This window comes from Oreochromis niloticus, linkage group LG7, assembly GCF_001858045.2.
Source record: "Oreochromis niloticus isolate F11D_XX linkage group LG7, O_niloticus_UMD_NMBU, whole genome shotgun sequence".
NCBI classification, from domain to species: Eukaryota; Metazoa; Chordata; class Actinopteri; order Cichliformes; family Cichlidae; genus Oreochromis; species Oreochromis niloticus.
Window position 1 is genome coordinate 3,812,088 of NC_031972.2, and position 27,707 is coordinate 3,839,794.

The 27,707-nt window shown below is 41.1% G+C and overlaps 1 protein-coding gene across 7 annotated transcripts in view; it reads right to left on the bottom strand.

The window, feature by feature from the left end:
- The window catches only part of LOC102076199 (RNA-binding Raly-like protein), a 73,623-nt gene that overhangs the window by 17,740 nt on the left and 28,176 nt on the right, over positions 1-27,707 (bottom strand). For 5 of the 7 annotated variants that reach the window (XM_025908980.1, XM_025908978.1, XM_025908979.1 and 2 more), the window contains exon 3: positions 11,357-11,407. The exons of the other annotated variants lie outside the window; for them this stretch is intronic. In XM_025908980.1, the coding sequence (XP_025764765.1) occupies positions 11,357-11,407 (51 nt within the window). The remainder of the gene's footprint in view (positions 1-11,356; positions 11,408-27,707) is intronic. 7 annotated transcript variants of the gene reach the window in all.

Sequence of the window (27,707 nt, forward strand, 5' to 3'; positions counted from 1 at the left end):
CCCACTTTGCAGTTATTTATTTGTAAAAAATGTTTGGAATCATGTATGATTTTCGTTCCACTTCTCACGTGTACACCACTTTGTATTGGTCTTTCACGTGGAATTCCAATAAAACTGATTCATGTTTGTGGCTGTAATGTGACAAAATGTGGAAAAGTTCAAGGGGGCCGAATACTTTTGCAAGCCACTGTATATAGTAATGCAACACCTATTTATCAAAGGGGACTCTTGGACTATACCAGCATAGCTTTGCATGAATCAGACTTCAAAATCATACATATGTAGGTCATCTTGTGGTCCTAACTTTCTTCTGATTGGCTGTCTCTTGCAAACCTAAGGTTAGGACAGCCGCTGTAATGACCATATAAGGGATAGCCCTTGTCTATGACTTCATGCAGAGCCAAGAGTAAAAAAAAAAACGTGAATTTGAGCATTTAGAGTGGTTGGCTCACACTTACTTGTAGATATGCTGGCCTCATTATTTAAAATATCAGACACATCTGTCATATTCCAGGATATATATGTTAGAAAATAAAGAAAAACTTCAATTTAAAGCTGTATTTTAAGACACAGCATGATGACACAAGTGTTAAAACCTCCCACTGAAGGAAGTTTTCATACAGCCTAGTTTTTCTCCTTACTTGTAATGAAAGTATCAAATTGATTTATAAGGAAATTAATTGAGAATGAAAGCTGTGCCATTTGTATGTAGCTGCAGTTGAAAGTCAGCTGAAAGTGAATTTGGTCTTAAATCATTTGCAGCTGCTCCCTCTGTCGGGCTGCGTTACCTGCTGGAGGTGAGATGAAACTTTCTAAAGGACAGAGTGATTTATCTTCTATAAGCGGATAACCAGCACTGATTTCATTTCATCAAATAATCCCAGATGCCCCCCTTTCAGCACTCGCTGCACCTTCTCCCTTTTGGTGTTATGTCGCCACTCGCTGATGCCGTGTTTTTTCCCGCGGTTGTTGCGGTCTGATAGAGTGTGCTGTGCTGCGGGTGAGAGCTGACTGACAGCTCCAATTTGATGCAGGGAGCGATAAAGGAGGCGACTGCGAGGATGAGGAGAAGCCTTTCCTCTCACTGCCAACCTCTGCTGCCTATCACAGCAGCCATCTACAGCTGGAGGAGCAATGACTGCAGGGGGAACATGAATACACTTCATCTCTTTCACTGTCACACAAATAGAAATGCATACGCACACACACACACATGCACACGCTCAGTACATTTTAAAAGGTTCTTCTGTGACATGAGAAAAAAAATCATTTACACTTTAAAAGCCGGGGAAAGAAGCTGTGTGCACCTACAAACATGCAGAAATATTCAGTTTCAGAATTTAACTCCATCTAGAGCACGGGTTCTTCCAGTTTTGAGGATTTCATGACAAATTAGGAAGCCATGAATGACTGAAGGCCACACACATCAGCACATTTAGTGTTTGTAACGTGTCAGAGGATGGCAGTGTATGTTGGGAATAATGGTTTTTGTACTGCGTCCGTCTGCTATGATGGCCAGAACAGAAGTAGTGAAACTGAAGCAACGCTGCGTGAAGCTACGGAATCCGATGACCACAAGGAGCGTGTACTGCTGCCGAATTTATATACATTCATAGCTTTGTAAATTAAAATGGGAAAAAATAAATACACCCAAGAACCCAAGAAGAAGAAAAGCACCTTGAGGTGACTGTTGCTGTGATTTGGTGCTCTACTAATAAAGCTGAATTACTGAGTCAGCAGTGTGTTGGTGACTTTTAATCACTATGGGCCTCAGCACTCGGCAACCCAACTTTATGTGGTCTGAGGTTTCATCGCTGAGGTGATGTGGTTCCTATGTACTTTCACTTTGCCATAATATATAACACAGCTGAAGGAGAAATAACTGTTGCAACAGTTGCATCCTATTACAGCACCACCCTCCAATTCACCAGCTCTTTACAACAACCCAAATGTTTCACAAATGTTTCTAAGGGCAGAATGAATGGCTAGGTGCTTCATTTTATATACCTGTAGCAATGGGACTGAAAACACCTGAGTTCAAAGACTAAGAGGTGTGACCCAATACTTTTGTCCATACCTGCCTCTTAAGTTGATGTCTTTAGCCGTTTCCAGGTCAAAACTATTCAGTTTCCAAACTCAAAAAAACTCTGCAGCATGACTGAGAGTTAAAAACTGTTCGGATTCTCTCATATTTAATAAAATGATCAGTGTGGCTGCTCTACCAGGTGTGACCATCAAGTTTAACATCCAGGCATCCATGAAAAACAGGACATAAAGTTAGCTCGCTAGTTTCCACCTAAAGATGATACACCATGTTCTGAATTAGAGGTTTCTGAAAAATTAAAACCAACAGGGCTGCTATCACTTCGGACATAAATGAAGACAAAAAACTAAACAACAGCGACGGTTGTATGGTTACTGACGTTAGGATAGCTGGTATATAATTGTGTGCCACATGGTAGCTAGCTACAAAGCTATGGTTACGGGGGAACCCTTGAGATGATCCATGGGCATCATCAGCTTAGTCATAATAAATTGTCATTAATCTACTGCTGCATGGTAGATTAAAATAATAAAATTCCTATTTCTCAGCGTCATGTACCCATTCATATCTTTGTTAGCCTCAGAGTGATTCTTTTCTAACCCGTTCAAATATTTGGTGTCTTGTAATCTGTGCGGTAATGGGCTTTAAGATGTGCTGCAGATGACTAGTGGTAATAAAAACCCAGAGAGGCCGGCACTGATCACTGAATATGTTTTGGCGGGGCTTCAGATTAAATAAAACAAGATACAAAGCATTAAAACACTACACTAAAATGACAACAGCCCTAATGAACCAGGGTTTACATGTCATCATTTAACAACCGGATACTGTATTATTGTATTAACTGCCTATTTTAAAACTTTTCAGTTTTATACTGACTGTTACATCGATAAGTACGAAAATAAAGGTTAAAAAGCAATATAAGTGATGACTTATACATACGTATAAGTACATAAATAGTGTTTGTGAATCTTGTGTTTAATGCTCATGTCTATGGAAACCACTTGAGAGGGCACCTGATAGTTTTAATTTATTAGAATTCAATAGAGTTTAAAGTTGATGGGGAAGGTAAAAGAGAAGCTAAAAATATCAAGCAGCCCTCGTGCAAAGAGGGCTGGAACATCGTGTCGTTAAACAGAAACTTTACTGCCTGCGTCGCTGACGGTGCCTGACAGACCTGACATCTCCTCAAAGAGACTTTATTTTTATCTCCTAATAAAGTTCAGCATTTTGTTTTTTATTTTGTGTGTCACACAAACAGTTCAGTGCAGTGAAAGCAAACTTCAGGCGTACAGCAGATGTTTTAGGGCATTATCAGCACTCTTGATTTGTGGGTTTGTATGATCGGCACGCTCACAGAAACACACTCAGACGTCCCGCTGTGTTTGTCCCTGCAGTCACAACAGGTGAACGTGTTGTGCTTGTGTTGGTTGGGGGGCTACTGTACCACACTAAGCTGATAATCCGCAGCCCAGCAGATAAACGCCTATAAATATTTACAGGGCAGCAGTGTTGACACAGCTTTGCATCCTGCCTTGCTTCCTACAGAGTGAGGCAGGTTGGACTAACATTGAAAAACTTAAGTAAATCTTCAGGAAGCTAAACAAATGAATAAATTACTTCTGATCATTGTAGGGGGATCTTCACAGAATGCAGCATGGGTCATATTTTGTTCTTTAACTAAATGAAAGGGTCAAATATTCTAATGCTGGACAGTTTTGTACAAAATGACATCTGATCCATGGGTAAAGCATAAAAACAAGGCGCTCAGTCTTGGCAGGAAGACCACAGACTGTATATGAAAGATGTACACAGCGAACGTGAACTTGACTAGTACCATAATCCTGGTCTGTTCAATATGAAGGCTCATGCTGAGTGCCATTACTGTTGCCAGGTTAGTGTTTTGAAACCAGGTGCGACAGGCGAGGGGCAGATCTGTGAAATTGCACATTTTGTGATTGACAGGTTGTTAGCCAGTGAGCAAATCCTGGAAAGTCGTCCTTATAAACTTTCCTGGATAAACCTTCCCATTGATAAATGATTCATTCTACCTGCTCAGCCACAAAAACACAGAAACATTTTCTGCAACCAAAACTATCACCCCCTACTGGCCATTAAGAAGAATGCAAATTTAAGGGATTTCAGCTTTTCAGATCAGAAAGCTTTTATTATTTTATGGATTTGGAGCCTGATTGTTACTTTTTGGCTGCCCCTGTGTTGGTTTTCTGAAGTCAGAAAAGGCTACAGCTGCTGAGTTACTCATTCTACCCAGCTGGGTTAGCATAAACTGTATACATGTAAAATAGATGCAGATCAAAGCTGCTTTTTGGATTGTCTGTTATTACAACTAAATCTAAAGGAGGCCATATTATTTCTCAAAAGGCACCAACACAGTCCAGACATCCAGATAAGAGACTCCAACTAGCTGCAACAAAGCCTAACAGGCAGCAAACAGCTACAGCCGCCCGTGTGACCCTCCATCAGGCCATCAGTGGCCCCTCAACCTTCAAGCCTCACATTATTAAAATGGATGTTTTTTTAAAAAAAAGTATATCCACAAAAATTAAAACCATTTTTGTCGCAGTCTGTAAACACAGCTCCCTCTGCTATAAAGTTGGACGTGGAAGTCTACACGGACTGACTCACTTTCGTAGACAGTCTCAAGTGGACATTAGAGGAACTGCAGGTTGGATTAATTTCTGTCCTCTTTTTTAGCCTTAAAGTTGTCTTTTGTTTCAGATCAGGTATACTTTTTCACCTTGGATGGAGTGACTGGCTTCAGCTCTGCACAAACTGGGAACTATCAAAGTTCTTAATTAGTCTTTATACCTCATTTTCTGATCCTGAAATTGGAGCTAAAAAGACTCAGTCACAGGGCAAACCACTGAGACACATAAGTGTACATAATTGCAATGCATGAAGCACAACCAGAGCTGCCCCACACAAACAAATCATGTGGAAATTGGGCCACGAGTGAGGAGACGTGTGTAGAAAAGACAAAAGGATGATGCAAACTAGTGAACAGAGATAGGATAAGGCTGAGGGAGGTAAACAGTAGATGAGAGAGAGAGCGTGTGGATGTAAAGTGAGTGGAGCGTTTATCTGCCGGCTGCCAACAGATTTGTTTTTAATGCTGTCAGCCTCTTTCTCGCTCCATCTTCTGCTCCTCCCTTTCATCTTCTTCCTCTTAGTCTACAACCTCCATACAGTTATCCTCCTCCTCCTCCACCTGTCCTTGGCTGCCTGCAGTGATCTGTGTTTTCAGCCCATGGCGGGGAGGTCAGACGCTGTCAGTCCACTGCTGTTCAGGGTTTTTTATTATTTATTTTTTTATTTTAGTCTTTATTTAACCTTTAACTGGGGAAAGTCAAGACAGGAAATGAGGTTGCTGTTTTTCAGAATCACCTTTTTTCACCACAGACGGGAGAAAGGCGTCGGAGCAAGTGCACAAATCAGGCTTTTCACGTCCTTAATGCAATTATTAAAGCTCCTAATGCAACACTAACAGGTGATAAGTAACTACAACCTGAGATGAAGAACAACATATGACTTATTAAACCATTTTAATATTTTTTTTTAGCAAAAACTAAGCAAAAGCAGTCTGTGAAAGCCTAAGTACACTTTATGGTTCAGTAACTTGAGGCAACGACTGCAGAACCTTGATTCTTTCATTTTTCAGCCATTCAGTTGTAGATTTGCTGCTGTGCTTTTCATCATTGCTGCATTGCATGACTCAGTTTAGACTAAGCTTTAGCTGTTGCACAGATGAGCTCACATTTGACTTTAGAAGACTCCGGTACACAGCGGAGCTTGTGGTGTCGGTCTTGAAAAGGCAAACACACATTCAGGGCAGCCTGATTCTATAGTGAGAGGTCATTCTTGCTTCGCTTTTGTTCACGTTGCATTTATGTCCTCGTTTGAACTATCTGCAAGGAAATCCGCCGTTTGAGTCTCACTGCCTCTCAGTGTGTGATCTGGTTCATTTGCAGCCTTGCTGTGAGTTGAGCTTCACACAGTCGGCAGCTCAGGTGAGTTCACAGCAGGTGGTGGAGGGAGGAAGGATAACTGGCCGAGTGAGAGGAGATGATTTATACGCAGCCCGACTCCTGCTTTGCACTCAATTGTAGACTCTGTCACGCTGAATTGCCATAGTTGCAATTTTTTCCAACAAACACGGGCATAGTGTTTGTTAGTTTCCCTCTGTTGTCCAGAATTTGCTGTGCACACACAAATAAGTCACCTTCAGCAGTGTCAGGCTTTTACAGGCTGCAGATATCCTGTAAAAATGTATCTGGAGCAAAGCAAATTAACTTGTGTCACTCCCGCGTTTGCTGATTTGTGAGCTGCTGGTACTGAGAATAATACAATGAACTGTGGCATAACCTGAGACTGACAAATGTGGGGATGAAAAGAAACGCCTCAATAAAGAAAAGTACAACTCAAAATTACATTTTCAGGAGGCACAGCACCACTTGAGCTTGTCTGCTCTACAGTTTTTACTGAATAAATTTCTTATAAATAGAATTTGCTCCAGACATTTGGCAACAACAAGCGCTGAGACATTTCATTTGTTTTTAAAATCAATTCTATTCTTTGAAAACAAGTCAGTGAAGTAGGGCTGTGTCCAAGCAGATTTTCATTTAGCATTAAGGTCAGGGAAAAGGAAGTGCTCTGTGTCTTTAGCATCTATGTAAACTATTAGTTGCGAGCATGTCGTCATCAGTCACAGTGTAAAAACCACAGGGCCACTCGTGATCCTTTGGATCCTGTGTGAGTTTGGCTAACTTTAGCGCTGCTGTCTTCTCTAACACATCCACACCCTGGTGGGTGGTTACACGTCGCTTCGGTTACTTGGTTATATTTCATTTTAATCTGACAAAGTCAACATACAGAGTGTAATTTTTTACATCAAAGCACCACAGCACTAGCTAGCAAGGCTTTTGTCTGTTATCCTTTTCCTCCTTTTCCCTTTAAAATTTTTCCATTAAAAACAACAGCCTCTTTTTTTTAAATCAGTCAATCACAGCATAGCCAGCTGGATCTAAAATCTCGATGTTATGAAAAAAATGAGAGATTGAATGAAGTTAAATAAAAAACCAAGCAAAAATAAGTACAAGAAGAAGAAGAAGAAACATGCACTTACAAGACGGCACTTCTATTTTCCCATTTTCCACATCACTGCCGTTTTAATTGAATGTAATTTCATGAGAAAGAAAACCTTAGCTGTGAATTTAGTTCCTAAATCACAGTAAATGTGATCTCATTTAATGAGGTTGCTTCTTTGTTTAAACTGATGCTTTTATTTTCAGTTCTCCTTCACCCAAATCTTGAAACATTTTTTGTTCTTATTTTCCCATTTTAGAGACGATTAAACAAGGGCAGAGATTTACCTGATTATTACAGAATAATAAAATACTAGTATTTCACTCAACAAAACTGTAGTGCAGTAGAACACCTCATATTAAACAAGTACTATAATATTAATATGTGTTTATATACTTCAGTATGATTTATATCTTTGATATTTTGTGTGTGTATGTAGAGAGATGAAGACATCTGGACATATCATTGTCCTTCCCAGAGGCACACGATGGTAAAGCCTATCCTCATCACTGGTAATTATGAGAATTTTCAAGGATAGAAAAAAGTGGGCAGAAACAGTAAAAACAGTTTTTGTTTCTGTGCAAACTACAAGAGGTCATATCTGCCCACAGCCTCTCTGTGTTTGTGTGACTAAAGACAGCTGATAATGTTATTAGACAGTGTGTAACTCACAGTCTATTTTATCATTTGTAAGATAATTTTAATAAGAGTGCTTGAGATACCGAATTCAGTTTGGGTGAACCTTAGTACCAAGCAACTATAGCGGCCTTTGCAGGCACACCTACTTTAATTCATCTATCATTGGGGGATTGGGGGTGGAGCCTATGCCAGCCTATCCTACAGGGCTGCAGACTGAAATCCCTAAAGTTGAACTGAGTAAAACTTTTACTGTTAGACGTCAGGAAATTGCAGTCAACTGAGTTCTGTTTTAATAACCTGCCCAGTTAAAGTGCATAATCCTACTTACAGTGGTTTATCTCAGCTGTCAGTATGCAGAGGGAGAAGCATCCACATCTATTTACTCTGGAAGAGGCTGTAAAACTTTGTCTGGTATGGGTCAGTGATTCAGAGTAGCACACTTCTGACCTATGACGGTGATAATCAGGTGAGTTGTTGAGGATATGCTGAACTTTTCTGTCATTAAGACCATTTTGTTTGTTTGTTTTTTGCCACTGTTAGCTGCTGTTAGCGAAACTGTCTTTGAAGTGGATGTAACCTTCTTTAACTCTGACATTTAGTTAATGAATTCTCATATGATGTGAGAATACAAGCAACACTGTTTATCAGAGAAAAAGTGACATTTTTAGGACACACAAGGCTAACATTAGCTGGCATAATGTTTGCGTATAACCAGCTGTTGTTGCTGTCTGTAAGTAACAATATCAGAAATAAATGACACAAACAAAAAGAAGCATGTTTATGCTTCATTTTGTGTGTTAGAGCCCTGACTTCAATTCTGAGGTTGTTGTCTGAGGCAAAGAGGAAAAACATAATATTTTATTAAGACACCGGTGGCGCTGTTTCTTTCCTTCGCATTCTTGTTTCTTTGGTTAAGATTCCCTCTCACACGATAAAACAAAGCTTTGATCCTTCATATCTGCAGAATGAAAGTGCACACATAAACTGAAATGGCATGCAAACGCCTACAACTCCTCTCATCCTCCTTTGACCTACTGCATACGTAGCTTGTTTCTAGCTACGCACGTAAAACACGATTACTTCAGAATACAGATGGCTTCCACAAACCCGCTCCTATGTATTTTTTTAATACATTAATTATAAGTGAGTGCATCAATCTGTTAGATGACATGATTACACAGTATATATGTATATTTATGATTGTAGTATCCTGTTTTTCTATTAGATAACCTCAAAAAATTACTGACTTTAATTAAATATAAATGAAGGAAAAAGTTATCCATAGAGACCAACAAAAAATTTGTAAGCTGTAAACACATTTTAATTTGCTGTAAAGTTGGAAGTTTGATATTTGACTATGAGAGCCAATGGGAGTTCGCTGCCTCAAGTGGACATTAGGGGAACTGCAGATGTTAACACTGGGTACCATAACAGTTTCCTGATGAACAGTTTTTCTGACATTATCTATAACTTGCATGTCAGATCATAATATAATGTTCACTTACATTTAAGACAAGTGAACAAAAACACATTTCTTTTTGAAGTTTTAAGACAGTTAAGTTTTTAACTGTGGTCCATTTTTCAGCTCGATGGTGCAATCTGCCATGTTGTAGAGAGAGAAGCAGCCATCTATCTATCTATCTATCTATCTTGTTTTTGATTGTCTCTTTTTATGAGTAATTTACACATATTTCTGTTTTTTATATTTCTTTTCATTCTCCTCATTTTCTTGACTCTTGACATGCATCTGTCTGTCTGAGCTTTCTGTCTATTTTCCGTCTCCATCTCATTCTTGCTTTTCTCTCTTTCAATTATCCTGCTTGATTTTAATCTTCCCAGCTTAGCTCTGTCATTTTCCTCCCCTCTGTCTGTTTGGTGCCTGATATTTGGTTCTTTATGTCTGTATTGTGTTGCTGACTGGGTGCCCCTTTCTGTTTTTATCATAGAGCAAAATATTCTAAGCTGGTTTGGTGGTTTGGTGGATGGGAGGCCAACAGCTGCACTCCTCTTCACAAAATGCCTCTTCAAACTGGCTGAAATCTGAGTACAACAAGGTCAAACTGAGATTTTTATCTTTTCCCAGAGCCATAAAACAGCTTTCCGAGACAAGCAGATCCTCTCCTAACCTCACAGTCTTGTGTTGGCTGCCAACCAACAGGAAATCACTTTGCCACTTTGCAAGAGTCGAGACAATTCATGTTCTCAGAGGGTGACCAATTTTCACCTCTCAGCTGTAAATGTGCACTCTGAGTCACTCTGAAAATAACTTTTAGAAGATGCTGAAAAGCTGCAAACTTGAGATTTGAGGTGGTTCAGACCTGATGAGCAAATTGTTTGGGGGACATCAAAACAAAAATATCAGCTCAATTGTTGTGTGGAGCGTCATTTTCATTCTCAGGGTGTCAAATGCTGCCATTAGGTCAGAATCTGCCGGGCTACACCACATTAGCATTGGCGCTTTCACGCACTGGTCGCAGCTGTACCACACAGAGCAAGTATGGATAAGCAGACAACAAGGGTTATGTTGGCTTAAATAGTTAAACTACTAACCAGCAGATCACAACAGAGAACTTCTAAGAATTCCCACTCTCTAGAATTCCAGTTTCATGGGGGCGTTCACAGTAATCCCGAGTAAAGGAGGGCTGTATGGAGTTGGAGATCAAAAATGTAGGGGGTAATATAGTGAGGTAAATATTTTTTCAGATGACCCAAGACTTTCAGATCTCGTTGCATGCAAGCGCCTCCTGCTGCACTTCTGCTGAACTGCAGTTGGTTTCCGAACAATAGATTAACAGGAAGTGGACTGGCAGCCCTACATCAGCTCTGACAACCATTTGTGGTCCATTTGGGAGCTACATATTTCTGCTTTGCTTTTACTCTGTATTTATGGCTCAGAGAAACTAAAGTACTAGGAAAAAAGGAAAATTGGTTGTGCAGTGATTGCTTTGAATTTTGCATCGGAGACTAATTGCAAGCAATTACAGCAGTCAACTGGTCATCCAGAAGTTGGACATGCAACAACCTTCACCTCTGAGGGGCAATCAGTGCCAACCACTATGTGACTGCAAGGATTACCTGCTAAGAAGCAACCTGTCTCCAAACAGTTGCAGTCCCTTTCAGTCTGACTGCAGACACACTCAGAAAGTTTGGCGAGGGTCTGCAGATAACTGCTGTCTTATTTATAAATGCAGACAAATTGTTTCTTTGGAGCAAACATTTCAAGAGCAATAAGGTCACAAGTTCATTGCATATGGCAATCATTTTTGGTCATGTCACAAGCTGTCAGCCTCTTTCAAGCTGTTTTCCATAGTGTGATTGTAATTGTGTGGGCTGAGTTTGAGGCACCAAAACTACTTGGACAGGTTTGGAAAAAGGTTCAGTTTTGAGTTACAATTTGAAAATGCAGTGTTTTTTGTTTGAGTGGCAACGAACCAAACTGAACTTTACCAAAGTGCCAGTGCAACTGAACAACGCACAATTAACTTTATATCACTCATCATTGATCCTTCTTGGGGTCTCCCCCATTTAAAAACCAGTTCTGTCAGTTCTGTGAACCATTAATGGTCTTACCGGTTATAGTGGTCATCCGGGTATTTGTCATAGTCCATGTCATAATCAGATCTGAGGAGAGAGCAAGAATAAAGAGCTTAGAAATGATTGGAAGAGGATATTCTTCCAACCTGATGTTGGAAAACTCTATTTGTATTCATTATATAAAATGTTAAAGATTGGACACATTGGACAAACTGGGTCATTTGTTCATGTTTTAATTATTCTGAATCAAATAAAAGAGAATGTCAGGTTAATGTTGGAAGGTGGATGGATGGCTCAGCAGACTTTGAAACAGAAGAGTGTTTGTTTCCTGTTTCCAGTCACTAAAGGTTTTCTTTTAACCGTAACCAAAAATCACATCATCACTAACTTCTATCAACAAAATGATACAGTTGCACTAAACATACTGTGATTTTGTGCCAGGCTTTACAGCGTTGTCACCAAATAAGAGAGATGTATTTTTGAATTGTGAGAGACAAATGAATCAGTCCTGCTCATAAAATGGTTGGGATCTTCTAGATGTAGTGGAAAACAACTACACTACTCAGCTCACTAGTTTGAGGTAACCACTGATTCTGTTAAAATGTACACAAGGTTTAAGGTAGTTTTATGTTCAGATCTGACACACAGTCCTTCTTCAGTCTGAGCTTCATGAAGCTGCTCAACAGGCTGAGCAGACCAGATGGCATCCAGACCTACTTATCCCAAAGAGCCTCTGGGCAGGGCTGCACTAGGTTCATTACATCAACAAAGTCACAGGCTGCCTGTACATGTTCTCATGTTCATACTTCTAGGCTGTGCTGGCCAAAATCCCCTAAAACAGTCCAAATGAAGCTTTGGTGTGTGACATGAAGCAGCTCAGATTTGGGCAGAACGTTTTTGCAAACAAAGGGCAAATGTTCGGTCACCCCTGCCTCATCCTGATCACATCAGAGTTACAATAACTGACTATTTTCCAGCACTGATGGAGTCTTTTCAACAGAAAAACCTCAACGCTAAACTGATTGTGGCTCTTAAATGCAGCACTATGAAGAACAGTGCTGGCAGCGTTGGTGGTTTGCAGGGTTAATTTCAAGAGCAATTTTTGATTTAGCTTTAGTTAGAATGGGCATTTTTTTTAGTTGACTGAATACCATAAGATTATAGTAGATGAATGATACAGTTGACCAAAAAGTGTAAAGAATTTTGCGTGTTCACTGGTGGGAGCTCAGAGTTTAAACAGCATCTGTATATGTATCCATGTGTCTACTGTTCTCTTCCTCCCAAGGATTGAAAAAAAAAAGTGAAGGGCGACAGACTGGCGCGCTGCCCAGGGTGTACCCTGCCTCTCGCCCTAAGACAGCTGGGATAGGTTCCAGGTGACCCTGAAAAGGATAAGTGGGAGAGAATGGATGGATGTTTCAAATGTAATCAACTATGCGAATTTAACCTTAGTGTACAAGGAAATCACTTCTAAAGTCAGATCTCATCTCTATATATCTCTATAGTTTTTATTTGTTGACAAAAGTAACGACACGTTTTCATCATAGTTTTACATTTGTGCATTTGTTTTTATTTAATCACTTTGTTGTTTTCATCAGAAAAAAGGTTATTAATGAAAACTAGTTACCCATGTCACAGAGTGCTCGAGCCTTTGGACTCAGCTGTTATTTTGCAGCAGTAATATTTATTGGTATAACCCTGATTGGCAACAAGTTGCTGCACAAAGATTATTTTTAGTTTTGATACTTTACCTACAGTTTGTGAATAATACAGTTTATGTATACTGAGGTGTTTGATAGTGTTTTATTGCTTCCTTTGCTAAACGAATGGAATTTTTTTTAAACAGCATTTGTTGGTAACATAGTAGCTATTTATTTAATTATACAGTTAATAAGATTTTACAATTATTCAGCCAGGAATGAGTGCAGAAAGATGAAGAAATCCACACAGAGTGAAGCAAGCTGCAGGAGGCTGTCAGCATATTTAAAAGAATAAAAGACAGGCGGCACAAAATGGCATGTTACCTTTCTGTAAAAGTCACTGCACGCCATTGCTTTCATAACATTAACCCTACACTGCTGAATCCTCCATCACAATCTTGGATCTTCTGCGATCACTTCAGGGACAGAGGGGTAGGTGCTCCTGGGTGCAGAAGCAGCGCACACTACCGGATTATCTGTCAGTGAAGTGAGAAGCTTCTTATTGGGAGACATTTGATCACAGTCTGAAATGACACAGGTAACTTCAGCACCCACTGGGGCAAAGAGAAGTGAGCCATCAGAATAAAATAAACAGGAAAAGTTATCTCCCTGCAGAAATGCTTAAAACAGAAAAATATATCAGCTCTGCATCAACCTCCCGTGATGCATCTGATTATGCTCAAACACCTATTTAAGTCCATTTAGTTTTTATTTCGCCTCCTTAAATGCACTGACTGCAATGTTTTAGAGGCCCTGTTTTAAACGCAGAAAAACAAAAACAGCTTCTGGTGGTTTTGATGTGACACAGTCTGTTTTTTTCTTTACTTGCCATCATAAATGCACAATACGCACACTTATGTCTCACTGTCATTAAAATATTAAAATTTAAATAATTGTTAAAATGTCATTATGAATTATTTGTGGGACACTGAGACGAGTCCATACAAAAATCCCAAAAGGTTACAGACACGGAAACTCTGAAGTGATAACAGTCAGAGATATATCATCAAGACAAAGGGAGAGACAGTTCATGTGAAGAAACCTGTTTTAATGTGTAAACTACTCTGAGAACAGGTGGCACAACTGGACCTGATAACAACACAGAGAAGAAATGTGCAGCCCGGACTTGTGGCAATATTCATCCATCCAGCTGTAAAATCAATAACAGTCTCACACAAACACAGCAGAGATGAACCTCTGTAACTGAGGACCGAGCTTAATAAAGACAGGACAGGAGGAGACGCAGCGAGGCGTCCAGAGAGCCACACAGGGATGAACAGACAGAAAGGAGAAGGCTAATGGGAAAACAGGAGATTTGGGGCAAAATCCATGTCCTTCCACCATCACTCTGGCTGCTGCCATCATTCATCTTCATCAGCAGCTATGGGTATTAATCAGCGTTTAACAGCGGTATCGATCAGGCGCCACCTTAGAGCTCCGGCTCAGTCGTGCATCTCCTATCGAGCTTTGTAAGAGCAAAGCTCTAAACGTGACTATTGATCTGTGGGGCAGCTCTGCTCCTCTGCGCCGGGATCACACTAAACAACTCTGTTATGGCGCACACTGCTGGTTTATCTGTGCAATTAGTTTTGATGTTACAGCCCACTGCAGAGGATGCGCGCCGCTTTGATTATGAGCACATAACAGGCCATATAACTAGCTACAAACTCCTCTTAATCCCTGTAAAAGATATCCTTCAGGCTGTTCTGCATTTTATATATGTGCTCAGGCCGACTGCCGCACGTTTAGAAAAATGAATTTTTTCTTCCTCATGACTCCTGGAGGTGCCAGAGCACTTTTCACCTGACTGATTTCACAGCAGCTTCATGAGCATTTAAAAGACTCCAGTAAAAGGAATGAAGTGAAGATGTTGTTTAACTCTGGACTAGTTTGACTGGGCACATTTAAAGTTAATGTATTTCCAAAACCCAATTCTACAGGCACTTTGAGAAAAAATGATTATTATGGGGTTCACTTGCTTTATGATTACCTGGTATATATTTACCATGTTCACCATCTATTCCCAACTGAAGTCATTCAAAATTTTACCCTCATACTCTGAATATTTTCAGAATTACACACCCTCCAAATACATAGGAGGAGTTTGTAACTTGGAGTCTGTTTATTTACCTCATTTTTTAAATAGAATATTGACCCATCATAAAAATTCAGAAGTACAAGACATGCACAGAAAATTTCCAGAATGAAAAACACATTTGAGCACTTCTACAACGTTAATGTCACTGAGATGATGGAAGCTAAACGAGAACTTTCACATGCTCTGTCTTGGTTTGAACAGCCACCTCTTCTATAAACATCCAGGGTGCCGATGCTTGTTTCTCCTGCTCTGTCACAGACTGTGAGTCGCTGCAGTTTTGCTACTGAAACGATGATACCGCATGAAAAAAATAACCTGAAAAAGGGCAGATTTCAACTTTAGAACTTAAAGAGTGCTACTTTTTAACTCACCCACATGTTTAAGGGCTGGACTCAGAAAATATTCATAGCATGAAGGTAAAATTTTGCATAACTGGCACAAAAACAGATCAACCAGCTGGAATAGAACATAACTTAAAAATGAAACCATATGCACAGTAAAGTGATGTCCTTGTAGATGACAGCAGGAGGAGGAAGAAAGTGTGTATGCACTTCAGAAATAGTTCAGCTTTTGACTAACCGGGTCACGAATTCTCTCCAGAAATGGCTGATGAGCTTTCAGATGTATTTCGTGGCAGTTTGAGTAAGTGCCATTTAGTTAAATTATATTCAAGAGAACATAGATGTCTACAGCTAGGTAATATATTCAATGCTGTGCAACACACACCAAAATATGGATAAACAGCACTATGGCCCAGAGAAGTAATTTAAACTCAGACCTCTTCAAAAATAAATGTTCTGCACTCATATAGCACATTCGAACTTGCATAAACATGGATGAACTTTGATCATCTGGACAAATGCTCTGAAAGCAATCCAACACAGTCTGTGCTTGTATTTTATTTCAATACTTCATTAGCTAATCAAGATTAGGAAGAATTTACAGATTGGAAATTTTGGTTCATTCAGGACTTTTTGCAGCTCACCACAGATTAACACAACCTCTGCAGCCGTTCCAGATTGGAGGAGGATCGGAAGTAATCCCACGCAAATAGGTTTTAACTCCATGACATACATCACAGCTGGCAGTGTTCCTGATTAAATTACTCAAATCCACCCAATCGGTCCACAGTATTTACAGATAGAAAGCTTTGATTCAGCAGTTTAAATGCTTATATTCTGGAGTATCTTGGTCCTTTCAGGGGCATTTCACAACCTCTGCCACAGAGGTTAAGCTGCAGTCTGTCCATCAGCAGCTTTCACTGAGGTTTAGTGGACAGGATCAGCCTCAGGCTACGACAAGCTAATTAGATCAGGAATATCCAGATGTGAGTCCTGAGGGGGTAAAAGTGGGGTCAGGCACTGAATTCAAATTAATTTAAAAGTGTCAAAACACTTTCCACAGCCCTCAGGGTGGATTATAAAATATTCATTTGCCACTCTCTACAAATAAAACACCTAATTTGAAGCACTAATTACTTTTTAAAAACAAAAAGTTCAGGAGTGTAACACACATGTGACGCCCTGAAATAATAAACTTAATTAATCAAATCAGGGGGATATGTTTAAAACAAGTTTTAAAATAACCCTAAAGCCTATAAAGTTATATAATTAACTGAGTGCTTCCAAAGGTCAGGGTGGAGTCTTCCCAGCCTGTGTGTACCTACATGGATATACATCCCCACATCTTCACTGTCATGCTGAACGATGTTACAGGCAACATAACGGCTTCTCCAGACCCTGTCACGTCTGTCACATGTGCTCGGGGTGAACCTGCTCCCATTTGGGAGAAGCACAGGGCGCCAGTGATGGACCTGCCAATTCTGATATTCTGTGGCAAATGCCAATCGGGTTCCATGGTGCTGCGCAGTGAGCACAGGGCTCACTACAGGATGTTGGGCCCTAAGGCCATCCTCATGAAGTCTGGTTCTGATTGTTGGGTCAGAGACATTCACACTGGTGGCCTGCTGGAGGTCATTTTGTAGCTCTGGCAGTGCTCATCCCGTTTCTCCTTGCACAAAGAAGCAGATACTGGTCCTGCTGATGGGTTAATTGCGTTCTACTGCCTTGTCCAGTTCTCCTGGGATCGCCTCCATGCTCTTCAGACTGTGCTGGGAGACGCAGCAAACGCTCTGGCAGTGACACGTATTGATGTGCCATTGTGGAGCAGTTAGGCTACCTGTGCAACCTCTGAAGGGTCCAGGTATCGCCTCCTGCTACCAGTAGTGACACTGACCCTAGCCAAGTGCAAAAGTAGTAAAAAAAAACAAAAAACAGAAAAGATGAGGAGGAAAAAAATGTCAGTGGCCTTCGTCTGTGAAACCATTCCTGTTCTGGGGCTGTATCATTTTTGCTCTTCATGTCCACAGATTTGCATGAACTGGATACCAAGGGACTTTTCCTTGGTATCCATGTCATTTGGTATTAAATTAAGTAATCTTAGTGTATTTATCAAAGACACTGAAAATGTTTACCTCAATATTAAGAATATTTCCAGATTAGCAGGAACAAGCATTGGTGCTACTTGCTTCATCACAGACGTTACAATTAGGGCTGGGCCACATCATACCGTTCACGGTAATACCGGTATGATGTTGGGCAACGATAAGATAATGAAATATCGCGAGAGAATGTGGGTAAAACGCGCATGCGCAGTGCCTTTGTTTTCATACGCACATGGCAGAAAACGCATGGCGGTGATGGAGAATGAGAAGAGCGAAAGCGGATCGTTAAATGAAACGGATGAACCAGAACTGGTTTGTAAAAATGCTGCAACTTCAGTGGTGTGGAACTGGTTTAGCTTTCGTCCGTCAGATACACAACAAAGCACTATTTTTGGTAGCGCATGCTAGCGGGCCGTCGTTATTACCGTGTTGTTTGGAAAATACGACACACTTAAAATCAATCCTTTGATTTTTCTGAAAATCGACAGTGCCGCTTATAATCCCGTGTGCCTTATGTATGAATTCTGGTTGTGTTTCCTGACCTCGAAACGATTTTATGGTAAATGGCCTGTATTTATATAGCGCTTTACTAGTCCCTAAGGACCCCAAAGCGCTTTACATATCCAGACATCCACCCATTCACACACACATTCACACACTGGCGATGGCAAGCTACATAGTAGCCACAGCCACCCTGGGTACACGGCGCTCGAAGATCTGTCGGATGTTTCAGTACGACTTTGCTAAGCTACGAACCCGCACCGCTTGATGGATTGTCAGATTATTACGGCTATCGTAGGCAGGAGCCTCGCGGAGTGATACGTACTGTGCTTCAACATAATATTACTGTATTGTGTGTGTATAACCTCTTTTTAAGTTTGGTGGATATTATACATGGTTATGCTGAGGATATGTCGGCCAGTTTCCACTGGAAATGCCTTTTGGTTAAACTGTCAGCGAGGAATTTGCACTGTTACATTTTTATATAACTTTAATGCACATAAAAAAAAGCTGCTTGTTTAAGTGAAAATACATTGATGGGTTTTTTTGCACTAATGAAGTTGTGGAGTCGTAAAGTACAGGGTGGGCCATTTATATGGATACACCGTAATAAAATGGGAATGGTTGGCACATTAGTAGGGGTGGGTTTTTATAATCGAACTATCGATTAAAATCGATTCTGGCTTGGATAACGTGAAATCGATTCATTAAAATCCTGAATCGCTTTTTTTAATATAAATTTATTTTGCCCAAAATGCCAGAATCTCAGGTGAAACCTCACAAAATTTCAACAACCACCAAACAGCTAAGACAGTAAATGAGAGCAGGAACACGGATTCTGCACAAAGACGTAAACACACAGCGCGACACGCGGATCAGAATCAGTGAGATGTCGCCTTTCTCACCTGACAGCACGGACACGGTCGGGGCTGAAAGCCGACAGCTCGCTGATTCTGATCTGTCGGCGGGTCCGCGCTTTGTGTTCACGCCCTTTTTGCGCTGATTCTAAAACTGCTAGTTTTATCTCTCTCCAAACAATATTGACTGAACCAGCAGCAAAAGAAGATCCAAACTACGCTTCACATAAACATCGTCATGAAATCACTCTGACTTTTACTGTTTTGCTTCCACCACGATAAAATCACACTTCATGCACAGCTCTCTCTCTCTCTCTCTCTCTCTCTCTCTCTGTACTTCAAGAACAGTTTCCCGTCTAAAAATCTGTTTTCTGCATTATTCGCTTACTTGTTACGCACAACTCTACCGTAGTTTACAGCCTGTCGGGAGCTGTTTTTTTTTTTCGTTTTACATACTTCCGAAAAGAAAACCTAATTTCTGCCGTTCAATACTGAACAAATTTAAACTTTTTAAAATTATGCAAAATGCAAAATGCTTAGCCGTGTCTCTAATAAAACCGCTGTGATGTCAGAAATAAAGTTCATATGTTGATTAATGGTTTTCTTTCGTTTTTGATGTACTGCAGAATATTTTTTATAAAATCCCAGGCCAGGAAAACCACCTTCATGTTTGTCTGTGTTTTATCTTCAGCTACTTTGACACAAAGGCATCTGCTGTGATGCTCACACCTTTGATAAAGACTTACGTGTGTCAGCTTTCTTTTTATAGATACAAAAATATGTAAATGTACTGATCTGAATTATAATATTTCTGACTGTCAAAATGTCCCAGATTCAAATCGAATTGAATCGAATTGAATCGAATCGTGGATCGAATCGATTCGGGACCTTGTGAATCAGAAACTAATCGATTCTAGAAATCAGTGACGATACCCAGCCCTACACATTAGTATATGTGAGGGGGAAAACTCGTCAAGATGGGTGGTGACCATGGTGGCCATTTAGAAGTCGGCCATCTTGGATACAACTTTTGTTTTATCAATAGGAAGAGGACCATGTGACACATCAAACTTATTGGTAATGTCACAAGAAAAACAATGGTGTGCTTGGTTTCAATGTAACTTTATTCTTTCATGAGTTATTTACAAGTTTCTGACCACTTATAAAATGTGTTCAATGTGCTGCCCATTGTGTTGGATTGTCAATGCAACCCTCTTCTCCCACTCTTCACACACTGATAGCAACACCGCAGGAGAAATGCCAGCACAGGCATCCAGTATCCGTAGTTTCAGGTGCTGCACATCTCGTATCTTCACACCATAGACAATTGCCTTCAGATGACCCCAAAGATAAAAGTCTAAGGGGGTCAGGTCGGGAGACCTTGGGGGCCATTCAACTGGCCCACGACGACCAATCCACTTTCCAGGAAACTGTTCATCTAGGAATGCTCGGACCTGGCACCATAATGTGGTGGTGCACCATCTTGCTGGAAAAACTCAGGGAACGTGCCAGCTTCAGTGCATAAAGAGGGAAACACATCATCATGTAGCAATTTCAAATATCCAGTGGCCTTGAGGTTTCCATTGATGAAGAATGGACCCACTATCGTTGTACCCCATATACCACACCAAACCATCACTTTTGTTGTTCCAACAGTCTTGGAGGGATCCATCCAATGTGGGTTAGTGTCAGACCAATAGCGATGGTTTTGTTTGTTAACTTCACCATTCACATAAAAGTTTGCCTCATCACTGAACAAAATCTTCTGCGTGAACTGAGGGTCCTGTTCCAATTTTTGTTTTGCCCATTCTGCAAATTCTGTGCGCCGATCTGGGTCATCCTCGTTGAGATGCTGCAGTAGCTGGAGTTTGTAAGGGTGCTATTTGTGAGTAGCTAATATCCGCCGAAGGGATGTTCAACTAATGCCACTCTCCAGTGACATGCAGCGAGTGCTACGCTGTGGGCTCTTGCTGAATGAAGCTAGGACAGCCACTGATGTTTCTTCATTAATGACAGTTTTCTTGCGTCCACATTTTGGCAAATCCAACACTGAACCAGTTTCACGAAACTTAGCAAGCAGTTTGCTAACTGTAGCATGGGAGATGGGTGGTCTCGCAGGGTGTCTTGCATTGAAATCTGCTGCAATGACCCGGTTACTGCGTTCACCAAATATCAACACAGTTTCAATCCGCTCCTCACGTGTTAACCTCTTCGACATGTCAATGGCTGTGAACAAAGAGAAACTTGTAAATAACTCCATCCATCCATCCATTCGCTTCCGCTTCTCCTTTTCAGGGTCGCGGGGGGCGCTGGAGCCTATCCCAGCTGTCATAGGGGGAGAGGCGGGGTACACCCTGGACAGGTCGCCAGTCTGTCGCAGGGCCAACACACAAGGACAGACAACCATTCACACTCACATTCGCTCGCACATTCACACCTAGTGGCAATTTGGTTTATCCAATTAACCTATCCCCACAAGTTGCATGTCTTTGGACGGTGGGAGGAAGCCGGAGTACCCGGAGAGAACCCACGCAAACACGGGGAGAACATGCAAACTCCACACAGAAAGACCCCGGCCTGATGTTGGAATTGAACTCAGGACCTTCTTGCTGTGCGGCAACAGTGCTAACCACCGTGCCACCGTGCTGCCCGTGCTTTCATGAGTTGTAAATAACTCATGAAAGAATAAAGTTACGTTGAAACCAAGCACACCATTGTTTTTCTTGTGACATTACCAATAAGTTTGATGTGTCACATGGCCCTCTTCCTATTGAAAAAACAAAAGTTGTATCCAAGATGGCCGACTTCTAAATGGCCACCATGGTCACCACCCATCTTACGAGTTTGCCCCCTCACATATACTAATGTGCCACAAACAGGACTTTAATATCACCAACCATTCCCATGTTATTACGGTGTATCCATATAAATGGCCCACCCTGTATTTTGTCTAGTGTCAATTAGATCGTCAGTTATATCACCACTGTTATCATCTTCGATGGCCTGTACCAACATAGAGCAGAGCAGCTATCTGAATGCGACCCCAACAGAGGTCGATTATCTTGTTAATAATTTTACCTCCTCACTACGTACGACTCTGGATACTGTAGCTCCTGTGAAAACTAAAGTCTCAAATCAGAAGTACCTGACTCCATGGTATAATTCTCAAACACGTAGCCTAAAGCAGATAACTTGTAAGCTGGAGAGGAAATGGCGTGTCACAAATTTAGAGGATCATCATTTAGCCTGGAGAAATAGTTTGCTGATTCATAAGAAAGCCCTCCGCAAAGCCAGAACATCTTACTATTCGTCACTGATTGAAGAAAATAAGAACAACCCCAGGTTTCTCTTCAGCACTGTAGCCAGGCTGACAAACAGTCAGAGCTCTACTGAGCCAACCATCCCTTTAACGTTAACTAGTAATGACTTCATGAACTTCTTCACAAATAAAATTCTTATCATTAGAGAAAAAATTACCAATAATCATCCCACAGATTTAATATTATCTACAGCTACTCTTAGTACCATTGATATTCATTTAGACTCTTTTTCTCCAATTGATCTTTCTGAGTTAACTTCAATAATTACTTCCTCCAAACCATCAACGTGTCTTTTAGACCCCATTCCTACAAAACTGCTCAAAGAAGTCCTGCCATTAATTAATTCTTCAATCTTAAATATGATCAACCTATCTCTAATAATCGGCTATGCACCACAGGCCTTCAAGGTGGCTGTAGTTAAACCTTTGCTCAAAAAGCCTCTAGACCCAGCTGTCTTAGCTAATTATAGGCCAGTCTCCAACCTTCTTTCATATCAAACATCCTTGAAAGAGTAGTTGTCAAACAGCTAACAGATCATCTGCAGAGGAATGGCTTATTTGAAGAGTTTCAGTCAGGTTTCAGAGCTCATCACAGCACAGAAACAGCTTTAGTGAAGGTTACAAATGATCTTCTTATGGCCTCTGACAGTGGACTCATCTCTGTGCTTGTCCTGCTAGACCTCAGTGCTGCGTTTGATACTGTTGACCATAATATCCTATTAGAGCGATTAGAACATGCTGTAGGTATTACAGGTACTGCACTGCAGTGGTTTGTATCATATCTATCTAATAGACTCCAATTTGTACATGTAAATGGAGAGTCCTCTTCACACACTAAGGTCAATTATGGTGTTCCACAGGGTTCGGTGCTAGGACCAATTCTGTTTACGTTACACATGTTTCCCCTAGGCAGCATCATTAGAAGACATAGCATAAATTTTCACTGCTATGCAGATGACACGCAGCTCTATCTATCTATGAAGCCAGGTAACACATACCAATTAGTTAAACTGCAGGAATGTCTTAAAGACATAAAGACCTGGATGGCCGCTAACTTTCTGCTTCTTAATTCAGATAAAACTGAGGTTATTGTACTCGGCCCTGAAAATCTTAGAAATATGGTATCTAACCAGATTCTTACTCTGGATGGCATTACCTTGGCCTCCAGTAATGCTGTGAGGAACCTTGGAGTCATTTTTGACCAGGACATGTCCTTCAACGCACATATTAAACAAATATGTAAGACTGTTTTCTTCCATTTGCGCAACATCTCTAAAGTTAGAAATATCCTGTCTCAGAGTGACGCTGAAAAACTAGTTCATGCATTTATTACTTCCAGGCTGGACTACTGTAATTCATTATTATCAGGATGTCCAAAAAACTCGCTGAAAAGCCTTCAGCTGATCCAAAATGCTGCAGCAAGAGTCCTGACAGGGACTAGAAAGAGAGACCAGATTTCTCCTGTTTTGGCTTCCCTTCATTGGCTTCCTGTTAAATCCAGAATTGAATTCAAAATCCTGCTCCTCACATACAAGGTCTTAAATAATCAGGCCCCATCTTATCTTAATGACCTTGTAGTACCATATCACCCTATTAGAGCACTTCACTCTCGCACTGCAGGCTTACTTGTTGTTCCTAGAGTATTTAAAAGTAGAATGGGAGGCAGAGCCTTCAGTTTTCAGGCCCCTCTTCTGTGGAACCAGCTTCCAGTTTGGATTCAGGAGACAGACACTATCTCTACTTTCAAGATTAGGCTTCAAACTTTCCTTTTTGCTAAAGCATATAGTTAGGGCTGGACCAGGTGACCCTGAATCCTCCCTTAGTTATGCTGCAATAGACATAGGCTGCCGGGGATTCCCATGATGCATTGAGTTTTTCCTTTCCAGTCACCTTTCTCACTCACTATGTGTTAATAGACCTCTCTGCATCGAATCATATCTGTTATTAATCTCTGTCTCTCTTCCACAGCATGTCTTTATCCTGTCTTCCTTCTCTCACCCCAACCGGTCGCAGCAGATGGCCCCGCCCCTCCCTGAGCCTGGTTCTGTCGGAGGTTTCTTCCTGTTAAAAGGGAGTTTTTGTCACGGACCCGGTTCCGGGGACTCGGGGTCCGTGAACAGTGTGGACCTTTAGTAGTATTATTATTATTATTATTATTATTATTATTATTATTATTATTATTATTATTATTATTATTGTGTGTTGTCTGCACTGCCTCTGATCTGTCCTCATATGTATGTAGGCAGGTTTGTGTGTGTGTTTGTGTGTTGCTGTTTCTGTGGCCAAGTTACAGGCATCTTCAGGCCTGAGGGGCGTGGCCTAGCTCGAGGATTGGCCACACCCGAAGCCCTTGCCACACACCTGCTCCTCATCAGCGCTCGTCGGTGGAACTATTTAGAGGAGTGATGGAGCTTCCACCGACGCGGGATTATTGCGTTTGACTACACGTCAGTCTTCTAGCTCGTAGGAAGTGTGAGTGTATGCCTGCTAGGATATAGTGTGTTAACGGCTGCCTCTATTGTTTTCCCTCAGGAGGAGTGTGGAACGAGAGAGAGCAGTGAGCACGAGGAGTGCTCGAGACACTGGAGCAGAGAGCACTACACGGGGACTTTTTGGGAAAGAAGACACTACACGGGAGTCAGGGACACTAGGGGATTTATTGTTGTTTACTTCACCACCTTTGTAAATAAACACTGTCGCATTGAAGAGTCCGGCGTTTGGGTCCTATTTCCCCATCTCCCCACGGTCTGCCAGCTCAGACCGTGACAGTTTTTCCTTCCCACTGTCGCCAAAGTGCTTGCTCATAGGGGGTCATATGATTGTTGGGTTTTTCTCTGTACCTATGAAGCACCTTGAGGAGACTTTTGTTGTGATTTGGCGCTATATAAATAAAATTGAAATTGAAATTGAAATATCGTTATCGCAAATTTTCAAATGTTTATTGTGATAAATATTTTTGGTCATATCGCCCTGCTCTAGTTACAATGATGAACCTTCTCGGTTGAGACTATGATGTTTCTCATGATATCACTGCTCAAAGTTAATGTTAGAAAAAAAAATTATCCTGAAGACAAACAAAATGGTGAGATGTTGATGCTTGGAGTTGGTGCATTGATGTTGTCGGAGTCTTTAAAAGAGCGTAAATTTGTTTTTCAGCCCTGAACATTTAATGTGTGTGTCTGCTGTACTTTTGCTGTACAGGTCCATCGTGGTGAAGAGAGAGCACGGTGGAGCTGTGTGTCTATTACACTTTTTAGAGTGATCCTGGATTGGAAAGCCGCTGTAAAATTCACACTGCAGCTCAACAGAACTATAAATGAAACAATTCATTTTGATCCGAAGTTCATTCATTAACTGAATTCTCCGACCACTTAATTAGTAAAACAAAACAATAAAATGGCGCCCGTCACTGGCTCGGCCAACAGAGTGCTGCAGGAATGAGTCTGAAAACCCAGAAATGAGTTAGTATTTTGGACTTTTGGCTCCCTGGTCAGTGGGTTATGTGGATGGCTTTTTGGTAAGATGCCTGAAATGTGTTTGTGACGAGCTTTAAACATAGCACAGAGTTTATCTTCTGCATTAATCCAAAAGCTGTTGGAAAATCCCACCCACAGGTTTGCCTTTTTTCCATGTCTCACTGATTGATTGCTGATGTATTCACTGAATATCCCACTCCCATTTATCATTTCCCACCAGCTACGAGGAGAAGTCTAAATTCAAGAGCTCAAATATTCTCAAATGTGATCATAATTAATGATGTGCTCATTCTTAGAGGTAAATTGTTATTTTACAAAGCTCTTCATTATTATTGTGGTTTTTTATTGTCATTTAATTTCTTTGTAAATGTTTCCTCAATAGTAGATCACTACACGCGTTGGTGCTGTGGTATAAAATCCAGAACGCTATAAAAGTGTAAAACTGAGCTCCTAATCACACAGAAAAGCCCTTTCAGGTGTTAATAAGGGCTTTAATTTGCTCTGCACTGCACTGCTGTAGACCCTAATGGTGTTATTATCGAGCTCCGTGGCTTTTCTCCTGATGGGAATAATTACACAGCAGCGAGGAACGTCAATGAACATCGTGGACAAACACATTGAGAGGGAGCGTTTGTCGAGAGTGGGAGAAATCAATGATGTGTTCAAACATCCTTCCCCCTCTCTGCACAGGGGGATGAGAATCTGCTCGCCGTTTTGTAAAGAAAAACGTGGAGAGAGAGAAAAAAAAAAGCATTTGAGTGTTTACAAAGTGAGCAAACATGGCTGAACTAAAACGAACAATGGGAGGTGACAGGGCGAGGAAACGATGAAGAATTTGCACTTTACCAACCACCACTTAATGCTAACCCTCCTCCGACGCTAATGATAGCATTCAGCATCGGTAACCCCCCTCCGCTGCTTGCGCTCTCACGCGCTGAACATCAAATCAGTGCGTGCGTGCGCGCTCATCAATATTCATGTGCTCCCGAGTGAGTGTCAGACGGCAGGTGAGACCATGCTGTGCACTTCCAACGGTTCCATTTATTCTGATTTACCGCTCACCCTCAGCAGCCCGCCGCAGTGTCATAAATCAGGCGGCGTACCGTAGCTTGGCGAGGAGGAGGTTAATGGGCCATTCAGCCGTACTCGGTCCGAGCAGAAAGCCAGGTCAGGGGGGAGACGTGGCTCGGCTGGTGAGCGCTGTGAGCGTTGAGGTCATCCTGAGCTGGCTGCGGGAGCACTAATATTGTTTTACAAATACAGTCAACATCTGAGAAAAACTACAGTCCAGTAAATACAACTATAAAAGGTGGCTCAAAAAGTAAAACAAAGCAGTTTAATCTGCTCTTCATTGATATAATTCAAACAGATTTAACAGAGCTATAAAATTGGAGTCCTCTATGGTACAAATCCATTCACTCATCCAAAAGAAAACTCACAGCTGAAGCACTTTGATTCCCTGGATTGCCGTAGAACTCTAACACACTGCTGTACTATAGGCAAAATTCCCAAATACAGCACTCCAGTCAAATTATTTGGATACATAATGAATGTTTCACACCATCGAATTGAACAATTTCTATGAAACTTGAAAAATTCTGCTAATCTTCATATTCTTCTTATTGGACACAACCAGAGCAGCTTTGCAAGAGTCACTGTTGAAAATAATCCCTGTTTAATTCAATTCAATTCAATTTTATTTATATAGCGCCAAATCACAACAAAAGTCGCCTCAAGGCGCTTCATAGGTACAGAGAAAAACCCAACAATCATATGACCCCTATGAGCAAGCACTTTGGCGACAGTGGGAAGGAAAAACTCCCTTTTAACAGGAAGAAACCTCCGGCAGAACCAGGCTCAGGGAGGGGCGGGGCCATCTGCTGCGACCGGTTGGGGTGAGAGAAGGAAGACAGGATAAAGACATGCTGTGGAAGAGAGACAGAGATTAATAACAGATATGATTCAATGCAGAGAGGTCTATTAACACATAGTG